This window comes from Salarias fasciatus, chromosome 16, assembly GCF_902148845.1.
Source record: "Salarias fasciatus chromosome 16, fSalaFa1.1, whole genome shotgun sequence".
In the NCBI taxonomy this organism is placed as follows: domain Eukaryota; kingdom Metazoa; phylum Chordata; class Actinopteri; order Blenniiformes; family Blenniidae; genus Salarias; species Salarias fasciatus.
Window position 1 is genome coordinate 4,648,550 of NC_043760.1, and position 23,144 is coordinate 4,671,693.

Below are 23,144 nucleotides of genomic sequence, written 5' to 3' on the forward strand. Positions count from 1 at the left end.
TCGGTCTGGAGTGCTTTCAGTAGATAAGCTCAGTGTAGAGAGTCAGTGTGTGAGGGACGTACTCAGGATGTCTTTGGGAGTGTGGTTTCCAGGGACGTCGCTGGGCTCACTGTAGCCGATCCTGTTGACTGCTGTGACTCTGAACTGGTACTCTGTATTGTCCATGAGGCCTGTTACCAGGAACTTGGTGGCCTGGAGCTTCTTGGGGACGTTGCACTTCATCCAGTCCTCGCTTTCGGCCCGCTTGCACTCCACCAGATACCCGATGATCTCACAGCCACCGTCGTAAGCTGGCTTGGTCCAGCTCAGGCTGATGGAGGACTTGGTGGAGTCTACCACTTTGGGAAGGCAGGTGGCCCAGGAGGATCTACAAGAGTCACATAACTGAGTGACATGTTCTAGGAATTAACTACTAGTGCAAAGGGTCTAAGTTTTTGAAATGCAGACACTCACAGACTGGGTCCACAGCCAGCGCGGCATTGGAGGCGTCACTGGGTTTTCCCAAACCAGCCTTATTCATGGCGATGACTCTGAACTCGTATTCTGAGCCCTCGGTCAGCTGAGCGGCCTTGATGGTCCTGTCAATGACTGGCCGGCGGTTGACCTTGGCCCAAGTCAACTCTGTGGCCTCACGTTTCTCCACCATGTAGCCCAGGATGGTTGCCTTGCCGTCATTGGCAGGTGCCTTCCAGCTAACTGTCATGGAGTCCTTCGTAATGTTGGTAATGACGGGTGGATCGCACGGGCCAGGAACATCTGTTGAAAGATAAACAAACATCAGAGCAGATGAAACCTCAAAACCAAACTACTAAAACATGCCAGCATTTGGTGAGTCAGTGGTTCGGTTGGTTGGTGAGTCAGTGGTTCGTTTGGTTGGTGAGTCAGTGGTTCGTTTGGTTGGTGAGTCAGTGGTTCAGTTGGTTGGTGGGTCAGTGAGTCTTAGTGGAAGTGTGTTCGTGAGTAGTTGAATCAGCCTGCCAGTGAGTTGGTGAATCTTTATGTCAGTGAGTTGGCAGGCTAGTTATTCAGTGGCTTGTTTGGTTGGTGAGTTGGTCAGTCAGTGGGCTGCCATGTTGGTTAGTTTGCGTGTTGTTATGGTGAGTTGGCGACACGTATGGGACTCCTGGTATTGACTGAAATCCATCCAGTCAACATCAGAAAAGTTTATACCAGTTCAAACTTGTTGCACTTTTTCTTACCATATGGATTCTTGACAGTGACAGCATCAGTCATAGCTGCATCGCCCACGCCATACTGGTTCTCAGCGCTGACTCTGAACTGGTACTCATGTCCTTCAATGAGTTTCTCCACTGTGCAGTCTGTGATGTGTCCATGGATGTTGGCGGTGACCAGTGCCCAGTTGGCACGACTGGTCTCTCGCTTCTCAATGATGTAGTTGGTGATCTCAGAGCCGCCGTCGGCAATCGGGGGCACCCACCGCAGTTTGACACGGTCAGCAAACACTTTGGTGGTTTTCACTGAGGCTGGAGGTCCTGGTTTGTCTGAAGGGTTGAAAGGAACGGTGACGTTGAGAAGAAAGTTATGTTCGTATATCAACAGCCCCAAATCTCACAGAAAACAATAATGAGGTAGATATTATAGTAGCATTAGCATTGACTGCATTGTCAGCACTGTGACAATCTGATTCACTCATTAAGTTCATCTAAAGTTAGATATGGTCGTGGACAAAGATGCTCTATAATCTGGACTTAGTGGGAGGAAGATACTCAATAATCTGGATGTTTATGGAAGAGGATGCCTTGAAATGACTGAATTGTATTTGGATCTACAGGAATAAAACTGAATTGAATGTTTCAGGTTTGTTGGCTTTTCCTTTCTTTGGCTTAAAGGTTTTGTTGATTTTTGCTCTATTTGTGAATCAGAATGGCTCTTTGACCACACCCCCTAGGTGATGAGGCTTCCTGTTGGTACTCACCAAGCACTTTGACCTTGATGGTGGCGTACTTGGTGCCATTGATGTTCTCGGCAACGATGGTGTAGTCACCAGACTCCTTGCGGGTGACGGAGTAGAGCTCCAGCAAGTGGACGTGCTTCTTCTGGCTCATCTTCATGCCCTCGACAAGCACCAGTGGCACGCCATCTCTCTTCCAGCTCACCTTGGGCAGTGGCTTTCCGAACACCTCGGCATCCAGGCAGATGTTCTCGCCAGCTTTCACCACAATCAGGTTCTTCATCTCCACACCGAGTTCCACACGAGGAGGAACTGCAAATACAAATACACACAATTACCTGGATGTTTCTGAGAGGTTGGAGGTGGTGTGCAAAGGACCTCCTCTTCGTTCCTGTCGTACCGTTCTCTGCGATCACAGGAATAGGGTCAGACAGTTCGGAAGGCAAGCTGACATTGATGGCGGTCTTTGCAAAGACTCTGAACTGGTACTGCTGCCCCTCCTCCAGGCCAGTCACCACATAGTTCTCAGTCTGGATGTTCATGGCGTTGGCGTTGCAGCGGGTCCACTTCTCCTCAGGAAGTTTGGTGTACTCCATATAGTAACCAACCAGCTTGCTGCCTCCATCGTGTTTGGGACGGCTCCACACCAACGAGACAGAGTTCTTGGTGACGTCCATGGGCTCAGGTTTACCTGGTGGATCTGGATTGGACACAGAATGTCAGCACCAAGTTTATTAACACTGCGGTTCTGAGTCCAGGACTCTAATATTAGGAATATTCTAGGAATATTCACTAGGTTCATGCTTCAGGCCTCATTTACAAGACAAAACTTCCAGAGAAAAAGCATTGTGTTTGGTTTTTTGATTCAGAAAAGTTTCACATACGACAAAGTTGAACTGTTATTACTGTGACGGCCAAGTTTAAACCTAGCAAGTCCAGGACAATATGGACTGCATCCAGGACCAGCAGCATATGGACTGGGGAATGGACCAGGACCAGTGACTCAAGACGTTTCCAGAAAGTCTTGTTTTCCCATTTCCATGAAAAGTTTTGCGATTTCACTCGATTCGTTGCCATGTAATTGGGGCTTAAATGTTATTTGGTTTTCTGATTTTGAAAATGAGGTGGAAAAAAATGCTAATTTTCAACTTTATTCCCAAAATTTTGCTTTGAAGTTCGGTGCTGTCAGGGTGTGTGTGTCATACCGACGGCAGTCCTGGCTGTGATGAATTCAGTCTGCTTGCAGGGTTTGCCTTGTCCGGCCAAGTTCTGGGCTGACACTCTGAAGCTGTACTCCAGGCCCTCGATCAGGCCAGCACAGGTGTACTGCGTGGATTTCACCACCGACTCATTGGCTTGCGTCCACAGGATGCTGTTTCTCTCCTTCTTCTCGATCAGGTAGCCAGTGATGGGGCTGCCACCGTCGCTGCTGGGACGCTCCCAGGACAGGATGACAAAGTCCTTGTTGATCTTGTTAATCTGTAGGTTTCGGGGCTCGCTGGGAGGATCTGTGGAGACAGAAAACCCTTTAAATCTCAGCTCAGGGTTACACACTTCCACTGATGAAGTACACAATTCATGACAGTCTGTCGTCTGATCTTTTTCCTTTCTTTCTGTCTCCTAACCTCGAACCAAAAGAGGACAAAGTCTCCACCTCCGAGTCTGATTCTGCATAAAAATCTCCTACTCTGAGTCTGGTTCTACAGAAAGTCTCCTCTGAGTCAGGTTCTATAGAAAGTCTCCTCCTATGAATGTGGTTCTGCAGGAACTCTCCCACTCACCAAATGGATATCTGGCGATCATCCGCTCAGAGTAGATGGGCTCAGAGATGCCGAAGCGGTTCTCTGCTCGCACTCTGAAGCCATACTCCTTGCCGGGCGTGAGTTTGGTCACCCTGAAGCTGGTCTTGGTGCAGGACGTGGACATAGTCACCCAGTCACCCTGGCTGACATCACAGCGCTCTACAATGTAGTTGGTGATGTTGCTGCCACCGTCCTCCTGTGGAGAGTTCCAGAGGAGCGTGCAGGCATCGATGTCCTGTTCGGTGATCTCCAGAGGAGCCTCTGGGGGTCCAGGAAGGTCTAAGGAGCACAAGACCAGTTAGTGAAGCTGCACAGACTCAACAACATTCAAAAAGCTCTGACATATTCCTCCTGCTCTTCATTTGAGAAGTGAGTTTTTCTGCTTTTCTTTTGGTTTTGTGGTTCTGTGGTTTCTGGTGGTCCCCATGCTTAAGAATGAAAATATTTTTCCTCAAATTTAAGATCAGCAGAATTTACAAATGTATATTAAAAAACTCCAAAAGGAAACAAAACAGTGTTGTTATTGCTCCCTTATTGCCCCCCCCCGACATTGACCCTTGTGAAATGATTCAGATGTTGACTGACCCATGACGATGACTCGGAGGATCTGGTTGACCTTTCCGGTGCTGTTCTCAGCTGACAGACTGTAGTAGCCACTGTCCTTCCTTGTCACATTCTTGATCATCAGCGTGCAGGACGTGAGCGTCTTGATGACGAACAGGCGGTCGGAGGTCAGCACATCCTCGTTGCCCTGCTTCCACTTGCAGAAGGGAGCTGGTTTACCCGCCACGATGGCCTCGATAACCATCTTGGATCCGGCACGGACCGTCACGATGTCAGGCATGATGACCTTTGGAGCCACTGAGATACGAAAAACAGAAAATGGCTTTATTTTTGTGGACATTTTTAAATGTTGGAGATTTCATTTCAGAGCAGGGACTCACTGAGCTGCTCCTTGACCTCAAACACTCCCTCAGCCTCACGGGCCAAGCTGACTCCCACCGAGTTCCGAGCTGCCACCCTGAACTTGTACTTGGTTCCTTCCTTCAGGCCTACCACAACGATAGTCAAATCCTTCACCACAGAATACGGTGTCCACTTGTCCTCTGGTGCGCCCTCCTCCTGGTAGTCCACCACGTAACCATTGATTTTGGCTCCACCATCTCTGAGTGGCTTCAGCCAGCCCAGTGTGGCGCTGTTCTTGGTGATCTCCAACACGTCCATCTTCTTTGGAGGATCAGGCTCACCTGTAAGTATAATGCAGCAGGAGTTAGGAGAACCAAAGCAAACAGCAAGACCAAGATCCTGCCCCCATGAAATCTGCACTCATGAACCCTGTCCTCATGAACCCCTGAGGTGACACTTACTGATGGGGTCAACAGCCAAGTAGGAGCGAGGTGAGTCTTGAGGAACGCCGATGCCATACTTGTTGCAAGCCATGACCCTGAAGTAGTACTCAATGCCTGGCGTCATGTTGGTCACCTTGAAGCTGGTCTTCTTCAGGTCCTCTGTGCACTTGGTCCAAGTCTTTCTGTCTACTTCACGTTTCTCCACAATATAATTCAAGATGGGGCTTCCACCATCATTTTCAGGGGGCAACCAAGAGAGCTGAGCTGTTGTCTTGGTCACATCGGTCGCATCAAGGCCACCGACTGGACCTGGGGTGTCTGTGGAGAGTTTAGGAACCATTTAGAGGGAAGACCGTCAAGTCTACGATCCAGTGTGTTCAAATGTACCTCACTGTTTATCTTACCGAGAACTTTGACTCGGACAAACACAGCTTTCTCTCCGGCCGAGTTTGAAAGAGTCAGGGAATATTTTCCAGAATCCTCTCTCGTGCACTCGGGAATGACCAGGAAAGACATGGTGTCGACCTGGTCCACATGTCCTCGGCGGATCACATTGTCCACACCCAGACGCTTCCAGGTTACCTTGGGGGCGGGTCTTCCTCTGATCACAGCAAACAGCCTGATTGGACAGCCGGCACGGACGGCCAAGCCTTTCCTCAGACTGGCGTCCAGGTCAATTTCTGGAGCCTCTGTTGCCAAAGTAACACATAAAATGAGCATTGTTCAAATCTACGAAGCTGTGCGCCACAGTATCCCCCACCACCCCTCCTTACCGATGATCTCCTTGGGTGATACAGCTTCCTTCAGGTAAGCATGACGTCCCCAGCCGACTTGGTTCTGGGCGGACACCTTGAACTCATACTCCTGCTTCTCATCCAGCTGACCAATGGTGAACTCTGTCAGCACCAGTGGGCCGTGAGTGTCGATCCTCTTCCAGCCCTCTGTGGGCTTTTCGGGGTCTGCCTCACTCTTCAGCCTCATGTCAAGGCTGTAGCCAATGATGGGAGCACCACCGTCATACACTGGCTTGGACCAGGACAGGGTGATAGAGATCTTTGTGCTGTCAGACACCTTGAGGCCTGCAGGGGGGCCTGGGGGCTCTGCAGGATCAATTACAACAAGTTATCTTGTAAATAAGGGACAAGGGTACTCACACTTTTTTTTTTGTTGTTGTTGTTGTAGGAATCCTGCATCCACAAAACCAGGCATCCAGAGAGCAGTTTCAAACTCACCGATGGGATCTTTGGCTGCGACAGGTCTGCAGGGTTTGCTGGGCTCTCCAAGGCCAACCTCATTCTCAGCCTTGACCCTGAACTGGTACTCGTGGTTTGGAATGAGGTTGGTGACCTTCATGCGTCTCTCTGAGATGGGGCTCTTGTTGCAGGGCACCCAGCGTACCGCTCTTTTCTCTTTCCTCTCCAGAATATAGCCAGTGATTGACTTCCCTCCATCGTTCTCAGGAGGAGCCCAGACCACTGTCATCTCATCTTTACTCACCTGAAAGTATGAGCAGAATGAAGCCTTCAGAATTTGGCAGGAAGTCAAATGGAGAGGGGGTTGATCAGGGAGTAAACAGCTCCATCACAGTGAAAAATCTACAAGTCATGCTCTTTTCTGTTATGTAAACTTGGGCTTCTGTCTTGGTACCAGTGGTGGTCAATGGAAACTGTTATATCTATCAAATATTGAGATTTGATGAAATATGTGACTAATTAATTACAAAGCCTATGATTAGTTAATTGTAAATGGGGGCAGAAGTTTAGAATTATCTGACAGAGTGACTGACCTTGGTGACCTCGGGTGCTTCAGGTGGTCCTGGTCTGTTAAACTGAGTCTTGACCGTTACCGGTTTACTCTCCATGGACGGGCCTGTTCCCATCTTGTTCTCGGCCCTCACTCTGAAGATGTACTCATTGCCTTCCACCAGACGGGTGACGTTGCAGTATGGCGTGACGACAGAGGCTGAGTACGTGGACCAAACCATCCTTCTTGTCTCGCATTTCTCCAGAATGTAACTGTCCACCTCACATCCGCCGTCGTCTTCCGGGGCATCCCACACTACTCTGCATTTGTCGGCTCCAATGCCGGTGACTCTGAGGTTCCTCACAGGGCCAGGAACATCCAGCACATTCACATTGGCGTAAGCCGTGAAAGTGCCAGCCGAGTTGGTGGCGGTGATGACATACTTTCCAGTGTCAGAGCGTTTGGACTTGGTCATGAGGAATTTGGAATAGTCAGGGCCAGTTTCATAGCTGATTCGAGGGTTGTCTCCCACAGCTTTGTCCTTTGCCCATTTCACCTCTGGCTGAGGTTTCCCTCTTAGCCCAGCCTCTATCCTCACTGATTCACCAGCCAACACCGTCACTGTACCAGACACCTTCAGGTCGATGACAGGCTTCTGGATCTCCTCCTTCACTAGAACATCAGGCAGTCTGACCCAGGCACTCTCACCTCCTTCATTTACAGTCTGCACCCTGAATTATGAAGAAAAACACATGATCATGAAAAAGAACTCTGTAAAAGATTCTACTCCACACAATCCAACAGCGTGGACCTTCTGTGATGCTCACGAGACTACACACATCTCATGCTTTTCACATCCTCAAACTTCATATAACCATACAATAGACCACAGTTTGGATTCTTCATGAATTCTTGCATTAGGTTTAAATTTTGTTTGAAACCAAAACCTCACGGCATATCTTATAGTATGGTGTGAAAGGGTTGATGTGATATTGCAGTGTGAAGCGCTTTGGGCTCTGTCAAGCAGGGTAAAAAGCGCCATACAAGTGTAGTCCATTTACCATTTTACCATTTATAACTTACTAACATTTTGTTCAATTCCCATGAACATTTGTCTCAAAAGAACAACGTTCCTCTAATTAAGATTTGACTGTAGTAAACTTCTCCAGTATAGGTTCAGAGTTAAGAATGACGTTACGCACCTGAAGGTATACGTCTGGTTCTCGGTGCACTTGTCAGCCAGGAAGGTAGTGGCTATCAAACCGGTGGCCAGTTTCTCCCACTCTTCTGCATCTTTGGATTTGCACTCAAGGTTGTAGGAGAGGTTCGGACTGCCACCATCATAGTCGGGCCTCCTCCACTTAAGGTTGACAAAGTTCTTGCCAATGTCAGTTGCTCTGAAGTTCTCGGGCTCACCGGGGTTCTCAATGGGGTCGATGGCAAGCAGAGGAGTCTTGGTCTCAACTGTGGGTCCTGGTCCGATCTTGTTTGCTGCACAGACGCGGAACAAGTATTCATGGCCTTCCATCAGCTTGGCCTTAATCTTACGGTTGGTGCATTGTGAGGAGATCATGGACCACATGCTGATGCTGGGCTCACGGCACTCCACAATATAGTTGGTGATCTCAGATCCACCGTTGTCTTTCGGGGCTTCCCAGTTAATCATGCATGAGTCCTTGGTGGCATAGGTGATATGTAGGTTCTGGCAGTGGCTTGGTCTGTCGAGCACATTGACAGTGATGGCGCAGGAAGCCTCCCCACCCTCATTTGAAGCCTTCAACACATATTTGCCATGATCGGCTCTGGTGGCCTCCTTGATCCTCAGCTGGACCACAGGGAGGTTCTGAGAGATAGCAACACGTTTACTGCTCTCAAAGACCGTGTCCTCCTTGGACCAGAGCACCTCGGGATCAGGACGAGCTTTGATGTAACCAATAATGTTGATGTTGTGACCGACACGTACAGTGAGGCGGTCGCGGCAGGTGGCATCCATCTCAATCTCTGGTGGGATGAGAATGTCCTGAGCCGTAATTGACTCTGGAATCTCTCTTGGTTCACCATCTCCAATCATGTTGGAGGCAAAGACTCTGAACCTATAAGTCACACCTTCTTCCAGACCCTTAACTCTGTAGGCGCACTGCTTGATGAAATCATCCAGGTTCACTTTCTTCCATTCATCAGAATCAGCTTTCTTCATTGCCACAGTGTAGCCCAGGATGGGGCTTCCTCCGTCTTTTGTGGGTTTGGTCCAAACCAAGTCAGCAGTGGTCTTGCTGTAGTCTTTCACTTTGGGGTTAACGGGAGCACTTGGGACAGTGATGGGTCTACAAGGTTTGCAGGGGTCAGAGATGGGAGATGGCCCACTAAAACCAGCAATATTCTCAGCAAACACCCTGAACTCATATTCACTGCCCTCGAAGAGGCCCAGGACTCTGTAGCGCAGGTCCCTGCATGGGGTCTTGTTGACACGGATCCATTTGCCTCCCTTGTGTCTGCGTTCAATGATGTAGCCAGTAATCTGGCTGCCACCATCTGATAGCGGCATGGTCCAGCCAACTGTGACAGCATCCTCTGCGAGATCAGAGGTCTGTGGCTTCCCAGGTGGACTAGGTGGCATGAAGGAGTGCTCAGCAACTGTGGGCTTGCTCTCCAGAGGAGCACCAATGCCCATCTTGTTTTCAGCACGAATGCGTACGACATATTCTGTTCCCCTCTGCAAGCGGCAGATCTTGAGCTGCGTAGCCAGGCTGCCGGAGCTGACACCTCCCCACGTCCCCTTGTTGGCTTCTCTCTTCTCCACAATGTAGTTGGTGACTGGGGTTCCACCATCATCTTTTGGAGGACGCCATTCGATTGTCATGGAGTCGGGAGTGACATCCAGGATGTTGGCGGGACCGATGGGAGCTGCAGGGACGTCGAGGACAGTGACGTTCAAAGCCACAGTCTTGGTTCCAGCGGGGTTGGACACGGTGAGCAGATAGGTGCCGGTGTGATTCCTGGTGCACTCATTAATGCTCAGTACGGTGGAGAAATTGTCAGTGTCGATCTTGATGTTGCCCTCACTGGTGATCTCCTCTCCTTCAATGGTCCACTTGGCAGTGGGCACGGGAATTCCTCTCATGATGGCTGGTAGTCTGATGGTGGTACCAGCCTTCACAATTATACCTTCAATCAGCTTAACATCAACCTCAACAATTGGCGGCACTGTGGATACACAGAAACACAAAGTTACCCCAGAAAACACTGGATTCTCATTAATGTCACATGATGGATTGCCAAGTGCTTTCACAGACATGAATAAGGGTATGATCTAATTCCACATAAATCTGGTCTGAAAGTGACAACAATAGCAGTATGTTTTCTGATTTATAATTTCTTCTCACCAAGCTTCTCCTGGCACAGGATGGGCACGGTGGTGTCGGGTCTGCTGAGGCCGATGGCATTCTCCGTCCTCACTCTGAAGCGGTAGGTCTTTCCCTCCTCTAGGCCGGTCACATGACTCTCTGGGATGCTGACTGTCTTCCACTCATCCCATGCCTTCTCGCCCTCCTCCTGATACTCCACCAGGAAGCCTGTGATTTCACTGCCTCCATCACGGTCTGGCCAGTTCCAGGCTAACCATACCTCAGTCTTGTCCACATCGACATGATGCAGGTCTTTGGGAGGACCAGGTGGGACTGGAACATGAAAACAGACACAGTGAAAGCGATCACAGAAATTAGCAACAGATACTAAATTTCTGAGGCTATATTTGTATTCCAGCCTCAGATCAGAAGTCGATATTAATGTATGCTGTGCATCTGGTTTGTGCCTGTGTTCCTACTCACAAAGTGGGTTCATGGCCTTGATGGCCTTGGGCGTCTCAACGTATTCGCTGCGGCCATACTGGTTTTCAGCAGCAACTCTGAATGAGTAGGAGGTTCCCTCCATCAGGTGTTTCAGCATCATGCTGCGTTTCTTGGACGTGGAACAGACAGGGACCCAATGAGTGGATGCAGTGTCCTTCTTCTCCACCACGAAGTTGGTGATGCGAGCACCACCATTGTCCTCGGGGTCCTTCCAGGACAAGTAGGCGGAGTCGCTCCTGATGTCGGACACCCGGAGGTGCTGAATAGGCCCGGGTTTGTCTGGAATGAAAACATGAAAGACATGTTTTTTCCAGGGATTTCAGGCAACCGTTTTCCCCTACTCTGTCTAAAGCCGTGAAACACATACCAAGGACAAGCACGGTGCAGGTAGCGGTTTTGGACCCAGCCGGGTTCTCCACAGTTAGGGTGTAGTCTCCACAGTCACCACGGTTGCAGAATCTCATCTCCAGCTTGCTGCCGGCCTGGTTGGTTTCAATGTCAGCCCTGGTAGGAACCTCAGCCTCGTTTTTCTTCCAGGTGACGGTGGGGAATGGCACACCTTTGATGGCGGCCATCAAGGTGATGTGAGTGCCGGCCATCGCCTTCACCTCTCGGGTCATTCCAGCATCCAGGATCAACTCTGGGGGCTCTGATGAAGAAGAAGAAGTTACCACATGAATTCAGGAAGGTCTTCTTCTGATGTGCAACAGACGACAGCTCACCCAGTCTGTCCTGAACTCTGATTGGCTCTTTAACATTGGCTGGTTCGGACTCTCCGGCAGCATTCACAGCCATGACTCTGAAGCGGTACAGAGCACCGTCTTCCAGGTCGATCACCTTGAACTTTGTGTCCTGGCAGGAGTCTGGAGTGTGGTTCACCTGAAGGCAGGTCCACAAGATGCAGCATAGTGGTCATGGTGTCATTCAGGAAAAGGCCATTTTTGTACAACTTAACAAAAATTCCTTCAGAAAATTCTTAAGGTACTTCATCAAAAAAAGATTGATGCACCAACAGTGCACAACATTGCTGGCCTACTCTTGCTGGTTTAAGGTATAAAAAGTTATCAAGCATGAAATTGAGGTAGCTGCCATCCAATGTGGTTTCTATCCGGTTTCTTCATCTAGATTAGGACTGGCTGTAGGATTTGTTTCAATCCAAAATCTCCTCTACCCAACCTACATATTCTGTTCATTACAATAATGCTCTAATAGTATACATATTGTCAGTTCACGTCTGACTAATGTGACCTTGTTAGTGTCAAATAATTGTGTCAGCAGTGTAAACTAAACTAAACCTTCCTGACTGATAACCAGCCATTCAGCTCACCTTGTGCCACTCTTCCTCTCCGGCCTTCTGGAACTCCAGCAGGTATCCGAAGATCTTTCCTCTCCCGGTGTCAATGGGAGGTTCCCAGGCCAGAGTCACGGACTCCTTGGTGAAGTCGATGGCATGAAGGTTCACCGGCGGACTGGGTTTCACTGTGAGACAGGACCAACAGATCAGTGTCCTGAGACAATGAAGCACAAGTAATGAAACGACGAGGGATGTGACAACCAAACATACCAATTGGGTCTTTGGCAAACACAGGCTTGGAGGGCGGGCTGGGATCTCCGGCTCCCACTTCGTTCTCAGCGCTGACTCTGAACTCGTACTCGCACCCTTTCAGCAGCTCGGTTACCCAGTACTCCACTTTGGGGTGGATCCTCTCTGTGTTGCAGCGAACCCACCTGAGAGTAGAGAGGTATTGGTTTTTAGTGCACTAACATTTGACTGTGATCTCATTTTGAAATCAGAATACCTGAAAACCTAAACTGGAAAGTTTATGTGTGATGTTGTGCAGCTTTTCAGTCTCAAGTTCAACCTTTTCAGAGTGTTTTTTACTGTTAGAGGCCTGAAGACTAAACTTGACTCACAAATACTCAGTTCTGTTCATCTCTATGCTGTTGACACTCTGATTTATATTCCTATACTTGATCATAGACTTCGATGAAAGGATAACAGGTAATATTTGTTCAGAATTCTGTGTGTGCACCTGTTGGCCATGGTCTCCTTCCTCTCCACGATGTATCCCGTGATGGGCTTTCCTCCATCTGCAGGAGGCTCCCAGCTGATCAGGGCGGAGTCGTGGTAAACTTCCTTCACTGTGGGCTGTTTGGGAGCATCGGGCACCTCTGTGATGAAGGCAAACCAACAGTTGTGATCAGACACTCCTTCAATCTGTACAATCCACTGTTGACAAAGTGAAGTGATGCCCAGACTCACTGAAGATGTCTCTGGCTCTGGTCTCTGCTGACAGCAGTGGGTCGCTGATGCCGTAGATGTTCTGAGCCATGATCCGGATGATGTACTCACGACCTTCAATGAGCTTCGGGACCTGAAGCCATAAACAGGATAATGGTGTCGCAGGTTTTTAGGGAGTGACCCTTCCTACTCATGTTACGGTTGAAGATGCTTGAGACTGTTCCTGATAAGCTGTCTTATGAAGGTCTCATTTACTCTGTGCTCCTCTGATTGATTGACCGGGTTTGACCCAGAAGCCTCTTCTCCTCTTTTTAACTTCAAAATTCCTCAAATTATTCTCATCTTTTTAATGTCTTGGGAACATCTAAGACTGAAATAATCTGAAGCATAAAAGCATATCATGCTCTTATGAGGTATGAGCTGCCATGCCTTGCAATGGTTTGAACTGACAGATTTCCCCATTTGCCTCTTCGGATGTCCTTTGGTTCACGTACGTCAGATCTCTATGCTGTTCCTTGGGCTTCAGCTCACCTTGCAGGTGGTCCTGGTGCAGGAGGACGTGACGGGCATCCACAAGTCTCGGTTGGTGTCTCTCTTCTCCACGATATAGTTGGAGACAGCACAGCCTCCATCATCAAGGGGAGGATTCCAGGAGATCACCATGTAGTTTCTGTAGACCTCGTTGAAGACGACAGGGCCCTCTGGTGGTTGAGGACGGTCTGACAGGAGGGCACAGCAAATACATCAAACCAGTTTCCCCATCATCTTTTCATTAAAAATATTAATTGATACCCTCCATTTTTTTTTTTTTTTTTAAACGAATTAAGTTTTTTTTTGATTATATGTCTTCAGCCTGGGAGCTTCTGTCGTGTCCCAGCTGCAGACCAATACATCCACTTCCTCACTACCTTCAGAGCCACACCCGGAGCAGTAAGATCTGGACCTGCTGGATACTCACCCACAACAGTGATGGCACAGACTCCGGTTCTGGCACCAGCAGCATTCTCCACATTGACGCAGTAGGAGCCGCTGTGCTCCCTCTTGGCCTTGGCGATGGTGAGGCTGAGGTGTCTGGCAGTGCTGTGTAAGCTGATCTCATCATCTGCCTTCAGCTCCTCCTCGTTCTTGGTCCAGGCGATGGTTGGCGCCGGTTTGCCAGTGAAGCGTCCCGACAGGGTGCACATGTCTCCCACCTTCACCATCATTCGGTCCCTGAAGTCCAGGTCCAGCACTGGCGGTTCTGAGAATGCAGAGGAGATTTACTTGGTACTTTATTGTGATTCTCACCCGTCTGAGACTCTTTGTGACTTTGTGTTGTGATGAAACAAATCTGTTGCTTCAGTTGAGGTGACTGACCAACAGTTACTTCATCATGATGCTACTGAATGAGGAGTTAAATACTATCAACAATACATTTTGGCCACATTGAAAACAGGAAATAGAATCATCCAGTTTTTTTCATGGTCGCTTCACTTACCGAGCTCGTCCTTGCACTGCACTGGCTTGGTGGCAAAGGATGCTTTTCCTTGTCCTACCAGGTTGACGGCGGACACCCTGAACTCGTGGCTCGAGCCGTCTTTCAGTCCAGTCAGAGTGAATTTCCTGTCCATCAGTTTGTCGTCACCGCCGATCCGAACGAAGCTGTCGCGGCCCACCATTCGGGACTCCAAGACATACGCTGTCACCTCTGCACCGCCATCGTACTTCGGAGGTCTCCAGGCCACTGAGATGGAGTCCTTGGTGACGGCAGTGATGTGCAGGTCCTCGGGACGCTCAGGGACAGCTGCAGGGACAAAAGTAATCTGTTATTGGAAAGACAGAAAAGCGTGCTGGTGTTGCCAGTGTTTTAAATGGGCATCGGACTCACAGATGGGGTCTTTAATCAGCACCATCTTGTCAGTCTCGATGAATGGTCCCATGCCGATGATGTTCTCCGCTGCGATCCTGAAGAAGTAGCCTTTCCCGTCCAGGAGTCCCTGCACCACGGCATTGTTCCTGGTCACGGTGTAGGACACCGAGGTCCAGCCCATGCGGTCAGACTCTCTCTTCTCAATAATGTAGTTGGTGATTGCCGAGCCGCCGTCATCCTCTGGGGAGTACCAGGTCAGCTTGCAGGAGTCGCTGGTCAGATTCTCTCCAGCAAAAGGCAGACCAACGGGTCCAGGGACATCTGGAGGACAAACAATAAGGTCAGAGACAGACAGAGCTTCACAATCCTCCAGCTCCAAGCATTAGGTTTCAGGGTCAAGCAGGCAGGTAAGCTGCCAAGCTCCAGAGCAGAAGTTTGAGCCAGATTGAGAAGGACCACGGTGGACCAGATGGACTGAGAAGAACTGCTGTTTGGATCATGATTGTATATTATTTAGAGTTGGTTGCCAATGTATGAAACGATGTTGATGAAAAGTATCACACCTGGTTGAGGTAAGGAAATGGACTCAATAATTTTTTAACTTAAAGGATCCTTAAATTTGCTGTCAACCACCAGAGTGGTGGAGGTGGGTCATCGGTCTGGTTCTGGACTCACCCAGGACTTCCACGATGACGGCCTTCTTCCTCTCTCCGCCCTCGTTCTTGGCGCTCAGCGTGTAGATGCCCTGATGTTGGCGTCTGCAGTTCTTGATGACCAGCGAGTTGGAGATGCCCGTCGTCTCCACCACCGCCTCTTTGGGCACCTCGGCGTCATCGCGGCACCAGGTGATCTGAGGAGCGGGTTTACCGGACACATAGGCGATGATGCGGATGGTACCACCGGCGTGGACCACGATCTTCTCCTTCACTGAGGCATCCAGGTCCATCTCAGGAGGGACTGGGAGGGTCAGAAAGTTGTTTTGAATTAAATGAACAGAAACGACAGCCAACAGACAGGAATCACTGTAAGAGTGAGCTGGGTCCTACTGGTTCTGTCTTTGACCTCGATGAGCTCTGACACGTATCCTGGTTCTCCGACTCCCGCCACGTTCACAGCTCGGACTCTGAACCGGTACAAACCTCCTTCCTTCAGGTTAGCCACCACGTACTTGGTTCCTCTGATCTCGGTGTCTTTGGCCTGGAGGGAAAGCGAAGAAGCCTGAGTTTCTTCTGCAACTGAAAAGGGGTTTCCACTGGTGTTTGACGGTCATCTTCTCACCTTCTCCCAGCCCTCATCGCTCTCGACCTCCTTCTCCTCCTCAGCGTCAGTCAGTAGAAGCTTCTTCTGAGCTTTCTTCTCCTCCTCCTCCTTGTTCACTTCCTTGTACTCCGCAATGTAACCTGTGACCTTTGACCCTCCGTCGATCAGCGGGGGGATCCATTCCAGTTCCACCGTGGACTTTGTCCAGTCCGTCACCTTGGGAGTGGGCGGCCCAGGAGGTTCTGTGCGGAAGGACGCAAACAGTTAAAACAAAAGCCAAAGTTCTTTTTCCAGATGTAGACTTTCAAATGAGATTTCGTGTTTCTTCATGCTTCCCGTCGTCATGAATCAATGTTTGTGCCGCCTGACTTCAGACCAGATCATGAAGCAGATCTGCTGCCAGCTGTACTTACTGATGGGGTCCCTGCAGACGATGGGGTCGGAGGGCATGCTGGGCAGACCGCAGCCGGCAGCATTGGCGGCGATGACCCTGAACTGATACACGGAACCCTCCAGCAGCCCGGTCACATCCCAGTTATTGCCCAGAGGCAATGCACGGATGGGTTCGCGGGTAACACGGGTCCAGCGCTTGGACGTGGTCTCCTTCTTCTCCAGGAAGTATCCGGTGATGGAGGAGCCGCCGTCATACTTGGGTTCATCCCAGTTTACAGTCATAGACTCCAGACAGATGTCGGTGACGGTGGGTTTCTCACACTGACCGGGGACGGCTGCAGGGACAAGGAAGCGGTGAGTATGAAGAGGACTGAGTGTGGGATTACCTCACTTGTTCAGGACTTACTAAACAGGTTTCTGGCCTTCTCCGGCTCGCTCATTACTGGCGGTCCCACTCCGAACTTGTTCTGGGCCATGATCCTGAACTCGTACTCGTGATTCTCAGTCAGTCGGGTCACCACATAAGCACACTCCTTGGGGTCATTGGAGACGTGAACCCAGGACTTCCTGTTGTCCTCACGTTTCTCCACCACGTAATTGGTGATCTTAGATCCTCCGTCATCTGTGGGTGGGGCCCAGGCCAGGCCAATCCTTTCAGCAAACACCTCGGTGAACTTGATGGGTCCCACAATGGGCCCAGGAGGTCCTGAAGAACACAAGCGGCACAGCATAAGTTTCTGTCTGGTACACTTACTGAAGAAGGAAAACTTCAGTTAGAGCTTATTATTCAACAGAAGTCTAACTTGTTTTTTACCTCATTATCGTCACTTTTAACAGGTTTGTATATTAGCCTTATAGTCTTGCTTTTATTTATTTATTCACCTTTAATCCTGCCAGTCCTGTGAATACTTGTCCATGTCTGTGCTCTGTGCTGCTTTTACTGTCCTGTGTTTTAAATGTGTCTTTGTGGACTCTTGGGTGCTCTCTCCTGCTTCTGCTTATCAAATCCACCTACAGGTGCTAAAAATGTCACCTTGACCCTTGAGAAAGACAAAGCCACTCTAAATGAAGCGCTAATGACAGAAGCTAACCCTGAAGTTTCAATTTGAGTTGAAATTCCTGAAACTTCCTGTGCAGTCTGCAGAATCAGCTGCAGTGTTCCTCACCTAGCACGGCGAGCTTGATGTCCTTGGTGGCGGTGCCCAGGCTGTTGCTGGCAGTCAGGCTGTAGATGGCGCTGTCATGCCTGCTGGCGTGCTGAATGAGCAGAGTGCACTTGTCCTGCGTCACCAACTTGTTGAAGTGCTGGCCGTACTGCACGGCCGTCTTCTCTTCGGGTTTGGCCGGACTGGCCCGGTGCCAGATGAGCGTCGGGAAGGGGCAGCCGCTCACCTTGGCCACCATGCTGACGTCGCAGCCCTCCTCGCCCTCCAGCGCCTCACGCATCTCGATGGTGGGAGGACCTGCACAGACAAGCAGCAGCTGCTCACATCTTTAACCCTCCAAGCTCCTCTGAAGCTAAAGGAAATGAGCTCAGGTCAGACTGAAGACAGCAATCAGTCAAACAGTGCAGTTCCATAGGGTCCTGTTCGACGACCACAACTCTGATTAAAGACGCAGACAGTTTCTGAAACGTAATTGTATTTTTCACTACATGAGCAGAATGGAAGTGAGGCTTCATTAGTAAACTGACGAGGGGAACCAAAAATACCATTCACTTCCATTGTGTCCGTCCCAAAAACCTTCCCCGACTCACCTCTGAATAAACAATAGCTTGCCCTCACAAAAAAGTAAGTATGGTGTTCGAAATGACTAAGGAATTGCACTAAATGGGCCAATTTGCCAAAATGCTGAATTATCCCTTTAAGTAAATTAAGTAAATTAACACCTTGAAGCAGTTCAGAAACCTGAAGTTCACTTTCCTCGGACAACATTTCTTTGGTTCATGGAAGAAAACACAATTATTTTTAAGATGTTTAAAATGTAGAAAGGACATTCTCTGGAATTCCCTGAGTGGAGGATTCCTCAGTAAGTCACTCACATGTCTGGTCCTTGATGACCATGGGTCCGACAGTGGCCGAGGGTCGGCTGGGTCCAGCGGCATTCACGGCCTTCACTCTGAACTCATACTCTCCTCCCTGCAGGTGAAACACAGAGAAGAAAACATGTGACTGCAGATCCTCCAGCAAAGACCTCAGTCAATAAGCGGGTCCCTCAGGACGAGAAGGTTCTCCATAGACTCATTTCCACAGCACCTCTTCTCGTGGTGCGGAATGTTACAGGTTGGTTCCAAACAGTACAGGTTTATGTACTGATTTAGAACCTTGATTTAGAAAGTTGTCAAAAGTTCTGGATGTTTGGTTCAAAATGCCGGAAAAGTCAAAAGTTCAATAAGTTTGGTTCTCAAATGTCTCAATAACACTTAGTTATTTCGATCTTGAAAAAATGACTGTTCAAAGAGTGTGCCATTCCTCAGCAAACCCTTTTGGGTCCATGTGGTTTTAACATTAGCTCACCTCCTTCAGGTCCTCCACCACGAAGCTCAGCTCCTCCACATCTCTCTTGTTGCACTGTTTCCACGTCTCCTTCTCTTTGCCGCTGGTGTCCCAGCTCAAGCGCTCAATGATGTAGTGCTTCACCGGGGAGCCGCCGTTGTTCTTGGGAGCCTCCCAGCTCAGTGTCACTGTGTTCTTTGTCACCAGGTTGACCTTCAGCTTGGTGGGAGGGTCGGGCGGGTCTGAGGACGAACCAGTGGTTAGCATCGGTCACTTCATACACAAAATTCTGTTCTCATATTGATGTGGCAGCAACAAGAAGGGGGTCCTTACAGATGGGGTCTCGGGCCCGGACCGGATCAGTGGTGATGGTGAACGGACCGAATCCCAGTCGGTTCTCTGCACGGACTCTGAACAGGTAATCCTGACCCTCCAGCAGGCCTGGCACCACAAAGGCCTGGCTGGCACAGGCCGCATTCACCTAACCACAAAATAAGTTTCTGCGTTAGAGGATCTGGAAATGTCTTAATGTATCAGACACACGTGCATGCAAAACTCGTGCACGTACACATGGGATATCAATGCATTTTTCTTTTTTAATAATAAACTCTAGCTTCATTATTGGCCTAAAATAAAAACCTTAGTGTGGAAAGCTAGAAGTTTCCAATGAGAAACCCGCTTCAGCAGAACAGTGTGCTGACCTTTGTCCAGGCTTTGTCTGTCAAACATTTCTTCTCAATGAAGTAGCTCTTGATTCTCTCGCCTCCGTCGGTGTCTGGAAGCTTCCAGATCAGCCTCATGGTTGAGCGGGTGATGTCAGTCACTCTCAGGTCCTTTGGAGGTCCGGGAACATCTGTGGACACAAACCCAGAGTCAGTGTGACGTGTGAGCAGGAGAGCAAAGTGAGGCTACTGTCAAGTCCTGGATGTACCGAGGACGACCACTCGGACGTTGACGTGTTTCTGGCCGGACTTGTTCTTGGCGGTGATAGTGTATCGTCCAGAGTGAGTCCTCAGGCTGACCGGGACGGTCACGACAGATGTAGTGTCCGTGGACTCCACCTGACAACATCACATTTGAAGAGCTGTCACCACCACAGAGGATGAGATTTTCCACACAGAATATGGAAGAAGGCAAGCGACAGTTTCTCACCTCAGAGTCTACAGGCAGTGTGTGCAGTTTGTTCTTCTTGTGCGACTTGGCTTTGCCCTCAAAGTCCCAGGTGACCTTGGGAGCGGGGCGGCCCTTGATGGTGGCGGGAATCCTGATTGGATCGCCGGCACGGATGCAGGCTAGCTCTTCCACCATGATGTCGATGGAGATGGAAGGTGGGACTGTAAAGACAGACATGATTCACAGAGTTGCAGTAACTTGTGTCGTGTTTGGATGGAGGACGGTCTGCAGTCAGGACGTACGCTGGACGTCTTCGATCAGGACTTCGCTTGTGCGTGGGCTGGGGTCAGACTCTCCGATGTAGTTGACTGCGATGATTCTGAAGCGGTAGCGCTTCAGCTCCCGGAGGCTGGGCACAGTGTACTCGGTGGTGGGGTGCAGTGAGTCTAGATCGTTCACCCTCACCCAGTCGGATGAGCCCTCGTCCTGGATCTGGATGATGTAGCCTTTGATAGGGCTTCCTCCATCACTCTCTGGTGGCTTCCAGGACAGCGTGACATTGTGCTTTGTCTTGTCAGCCACCACGGGAGCAGCGGGCATGCTGGGAGGGGCTGCACACAAAGGAGGAAACCATTTAGGCCCACTTCAGTAGTTCAAACCAAGTCAACCGTTTAAAAAAGGCATGTTATCTCACTGATTGGATTGACTGCAAAGGCCGAGTCAGACGGTGAGCTAAATGGTCCCATTCCTGCCGAGTTGCTGGCGGCGACCCTGAACTCGTATTCTGTTCCTTCAAACAGACGAGTCACCTGGAAACAGAGGCAGAAGAAAGAAGATCAAGATCAGTCAAAGCTGAATGAAAGCTATGTGCTCTTCTAAAGGTCAAGGTCACTTTTCAAAGGTGTGTCATCTTCTCTTTCAAGGTTTTTCAATATACTTTCCCCAAAAATCTGATCAAATCATTCATACAAGACAAGAACATTGGTAGGAAATAATCAAGGAGGTCAAAATGTCAAACTGGAGTGAAGTTTTGTAGAAAACAAGGAGCTGGTTTTACATTACATGTTCTTCCTCAAGAACCAGACCAGTACTTTAACAATCCCACACAGTTTTTAAATATGTTCATACATGTCATGGTTGGCTTGGTGAAAACAAAAACTGCTACAATTTGAAATGCAGTCGACTCAGGGGAGTGCGAAGGCCACTGAGTTGATTCACTGAGTTGATGACCTACTTTATGGTCCAACTGATCAGAATGAAGAATGCCTGGGTCCCCTAATCCAGCATCATAACGCAGGCCCCAGATCTGACAAACAAACCCTGATGGGACAATTCAACAGAGAACCAACTTACCTGGTACTCCCAGCCCTTCACACCCCTCTTCGTGACTGGCATCTTGTTGACTTTAGCCCAGTAGTCGGAGCCCTTCTCTCTTTTCTCCAGCCAGTAGCCGATGATCATGGAGCCTCCACTGTCTCTGGGCGGTTCCCAGGTCAATGTCATGGAGGTCTTGGAGTACTCGGTGATGGTTGGCTTCTCCGGTGGGCCAGGAAGGCCGAAGGGGTCCACGATCTGGACTTCTTCTGTGGTGCAGGGGTCAGAGATGCCGTATCGGTTCTGGGCTCGGACCCGGAACATGTACGTCTTCTTGGTCTCCAGGTTCCACATCTGCAGATCAAAGAAGATGTGTCAGCACAAGAAATTGACCCCATATGATGGGTTAGGACTTTGAAAGCACGTACCCCGAATTTCCTGTCGATGATGCTGTTGTTGACCTCCACCCACTCAGGTGGAGCTTCCTGCCCCTCCTCTACCTCGACTGGTTCCATGTCCTTCCTCTCCACAATGTAGTTTGTCAGCTCACTGCCGCCATCATCCAGTGGTGCATCCCAGTTGAGGTAGCATGACTCCGCCCTGATGTTGGACACTGCAACATTCCTCGGTGGAGTTGGTCGGTCTGAGGGGAAAAAAAAAAAAACCAAACACAAAATGAACCACTACGTTCACACAGCATGTAAAACCTGCTGTGCCAGTCAAACATCCATCCATCCACTCACCAATCCACCCATTCACACAACTGGACAGTAAAACCACATCAAACACTTTTCTGTTAGCCAACTTGGATTCAGTCTTGCTCAGAGTTTGAAGCCAGATGGCATCAGAGAGCAGCAATAAGTCACTAAAGCTTTGCGTGGCTGTACTTCACTCACCCAGCACCATGATGTTGACAGTGTGGTGGGCTGAGCCCATGTTGTTGGAGGCAGTTATGGTGTAGGTGCCACGATGCCTCCTGTTGGCCTCGGCCATGGACAGGGACGTCTTGCAGTTCATCCTGCCGGTCACCTCCACCACCTGTTTCATTGCCTCATCGGCCGGGTCGATCACCACGTCGTCTTTGGTCCACTCGATCTTGGGGATGGGGAGACCCAGGACGTCAGCGGGGATTTCGATTGGCTCACCCTTCCTCACGATGATGCAGTCAGCCTTGAAATGCTTCAGCATGTGGACCTCAGGAGCCACTAAGGGGAGAATCACACGCAAACACTTAGCTGGTTTGCACCACTCACTGGGAAGCAAAGGTTGTCATTGTCCGACCTTACCTTCATCATCTTGGATAACCACAGTCAATGGGATGGACGGCTCACTCTGTCCAATCAGGTTGACGCACTTGATTCTAAACTCATACATCCAGGCCTCCTCCAGGCCCTCCACGGTCATAGTCAGATCGGGGCACATCTCAGTGTTGCATGGCTCGAAAGCCTGCTGGTCTTGCCTCTTCTTCTCAACAAAGTATCCCAGAATGGGACTTCCACCGTCGTTACGAGGTGGCTTCCAGGCCAGGTTGATGGAGTTCTTGGTGCGCTCCGTGTAGTGGAACTTCTCAGGGTAGGATGGTGGACCTGCAGAGCCACCAAATATACTGTTTCAGGAACAAGGATGCCACATGGAAGTCTCTAAACAGTTCACTGTTGAGTAATTTCAGTTTGATTGCAAAGCACCGACTACAATATGGTACCATTTTAATGTCAATCAGCTCAGGTGGAAAAAAGCTTCCATGTATTGATAGATCCAGTTCTACTCTGACACCGATGGTCTTAATGCTCTTCCTGGATGAATGTGAGTTGAGAGGACCATCAC

The 23,144-nt window shown here is 49.6% G+C and overlaps 1 protein-coding gene across 1 annotated transcript in view; it reads right to left on the minus strand.

Annotated features, from left to right (window-relative positions):
- LOC115402767 (titin-like) overlaps positions 1-23,144 on the minus strand; it is a 205,830-nt gene that overhangs the window by 56,233 nt on the left and 126,453 nt on the right. Inside the window, 46 exon segments of the mRNA XM_030111303.1 lie at positions 63-338; positions 341-367; positions 454-756; positions 1,200-1,502; positions 1,937-2,224; positions 2,313-2,612; positions 3,118-3,420; positions 3,694-3,993; positions 4,300-4,575; positions 4,659-4,961; positions 5,082-5,381; positions 5,468-5,752; positions 5,837-6,163; positions 6,296-6,560; positions 6,850-7,537; positions 8,009-10,010; positions 10,190-10,483; positions 10,634-10,933; positions 11,022-11,303; positions 11,377-11,533; positions 11,982-12,133; positions 12,219-12,382; positions 12,688-12,826; positions 12,918-13,029; positions 13,428-13,615; positions 13,855-14,136; positions 14,374-14,679; positions 14,764-15,066; positions 15,421-15,702; positions 15,792-15,942; positions 16,096-16,247; positions 16,419-16,733; positions 16,805-17,104; positions 17,565-17,861; positions 18,440-18,536; positions 18,915-19,135; positions 19,227-19,374; positions 19,595-19,746; positions 19,825-19,954; positions 20,046-20,227; positions 20,309-20,617; positions 20,701-20,815; positions 21,360-21,674; positions 21,749-21,963; positions 22,217-22,525; positions 22,607-22,906. Of these exon segments, the coding sequence (XP_029967163.1) occupies positions 63-338; positions 341-367; positions 454-756; positions 1,200-1,502; positions 1,937-2,224; positions 2,313-2,612; positions 3,118-3,420; positions 3,694-3,993; positions 4,300-4,575; positions 4,659-4,961; positions 5,082-5,381; positions 5,468-5,752; positions 5,837-6,163; positions 6,296-6,560; positions 6,850-7,537; positions 8,009-10,010; positions 10,190-10,483; positions 10,634-10,933; positions 11,022-11,303; positions 11,377-11,533; positions 11,982-12,133; positions 12,219-12,382; positions 12,688-12,826; positions 12,918-13,029; positions 13,428-13,615; positions 13,855-14,136; positions 14,374-14,679; positions 14,764-15,066; positions 15,421-15,702; positions 15,792-15,942; positions 16,096-16,247; positions 16,419-16,733; positions 16,805-17,104; positions 17,565-17,861; positions 18,440-18,536; positions 18,915-19,135; positions 19,227-19,374; positions 19,595-19,746; positions 19,825-19,954; positions 20,046-20,227; positions 20,309-20,617; positions 20,701-20,815; positions 21,360-21,674; positions 21,749-21,963; positions 22,217-22,525; positions 22,607-22,906 (13,215 nt within the window).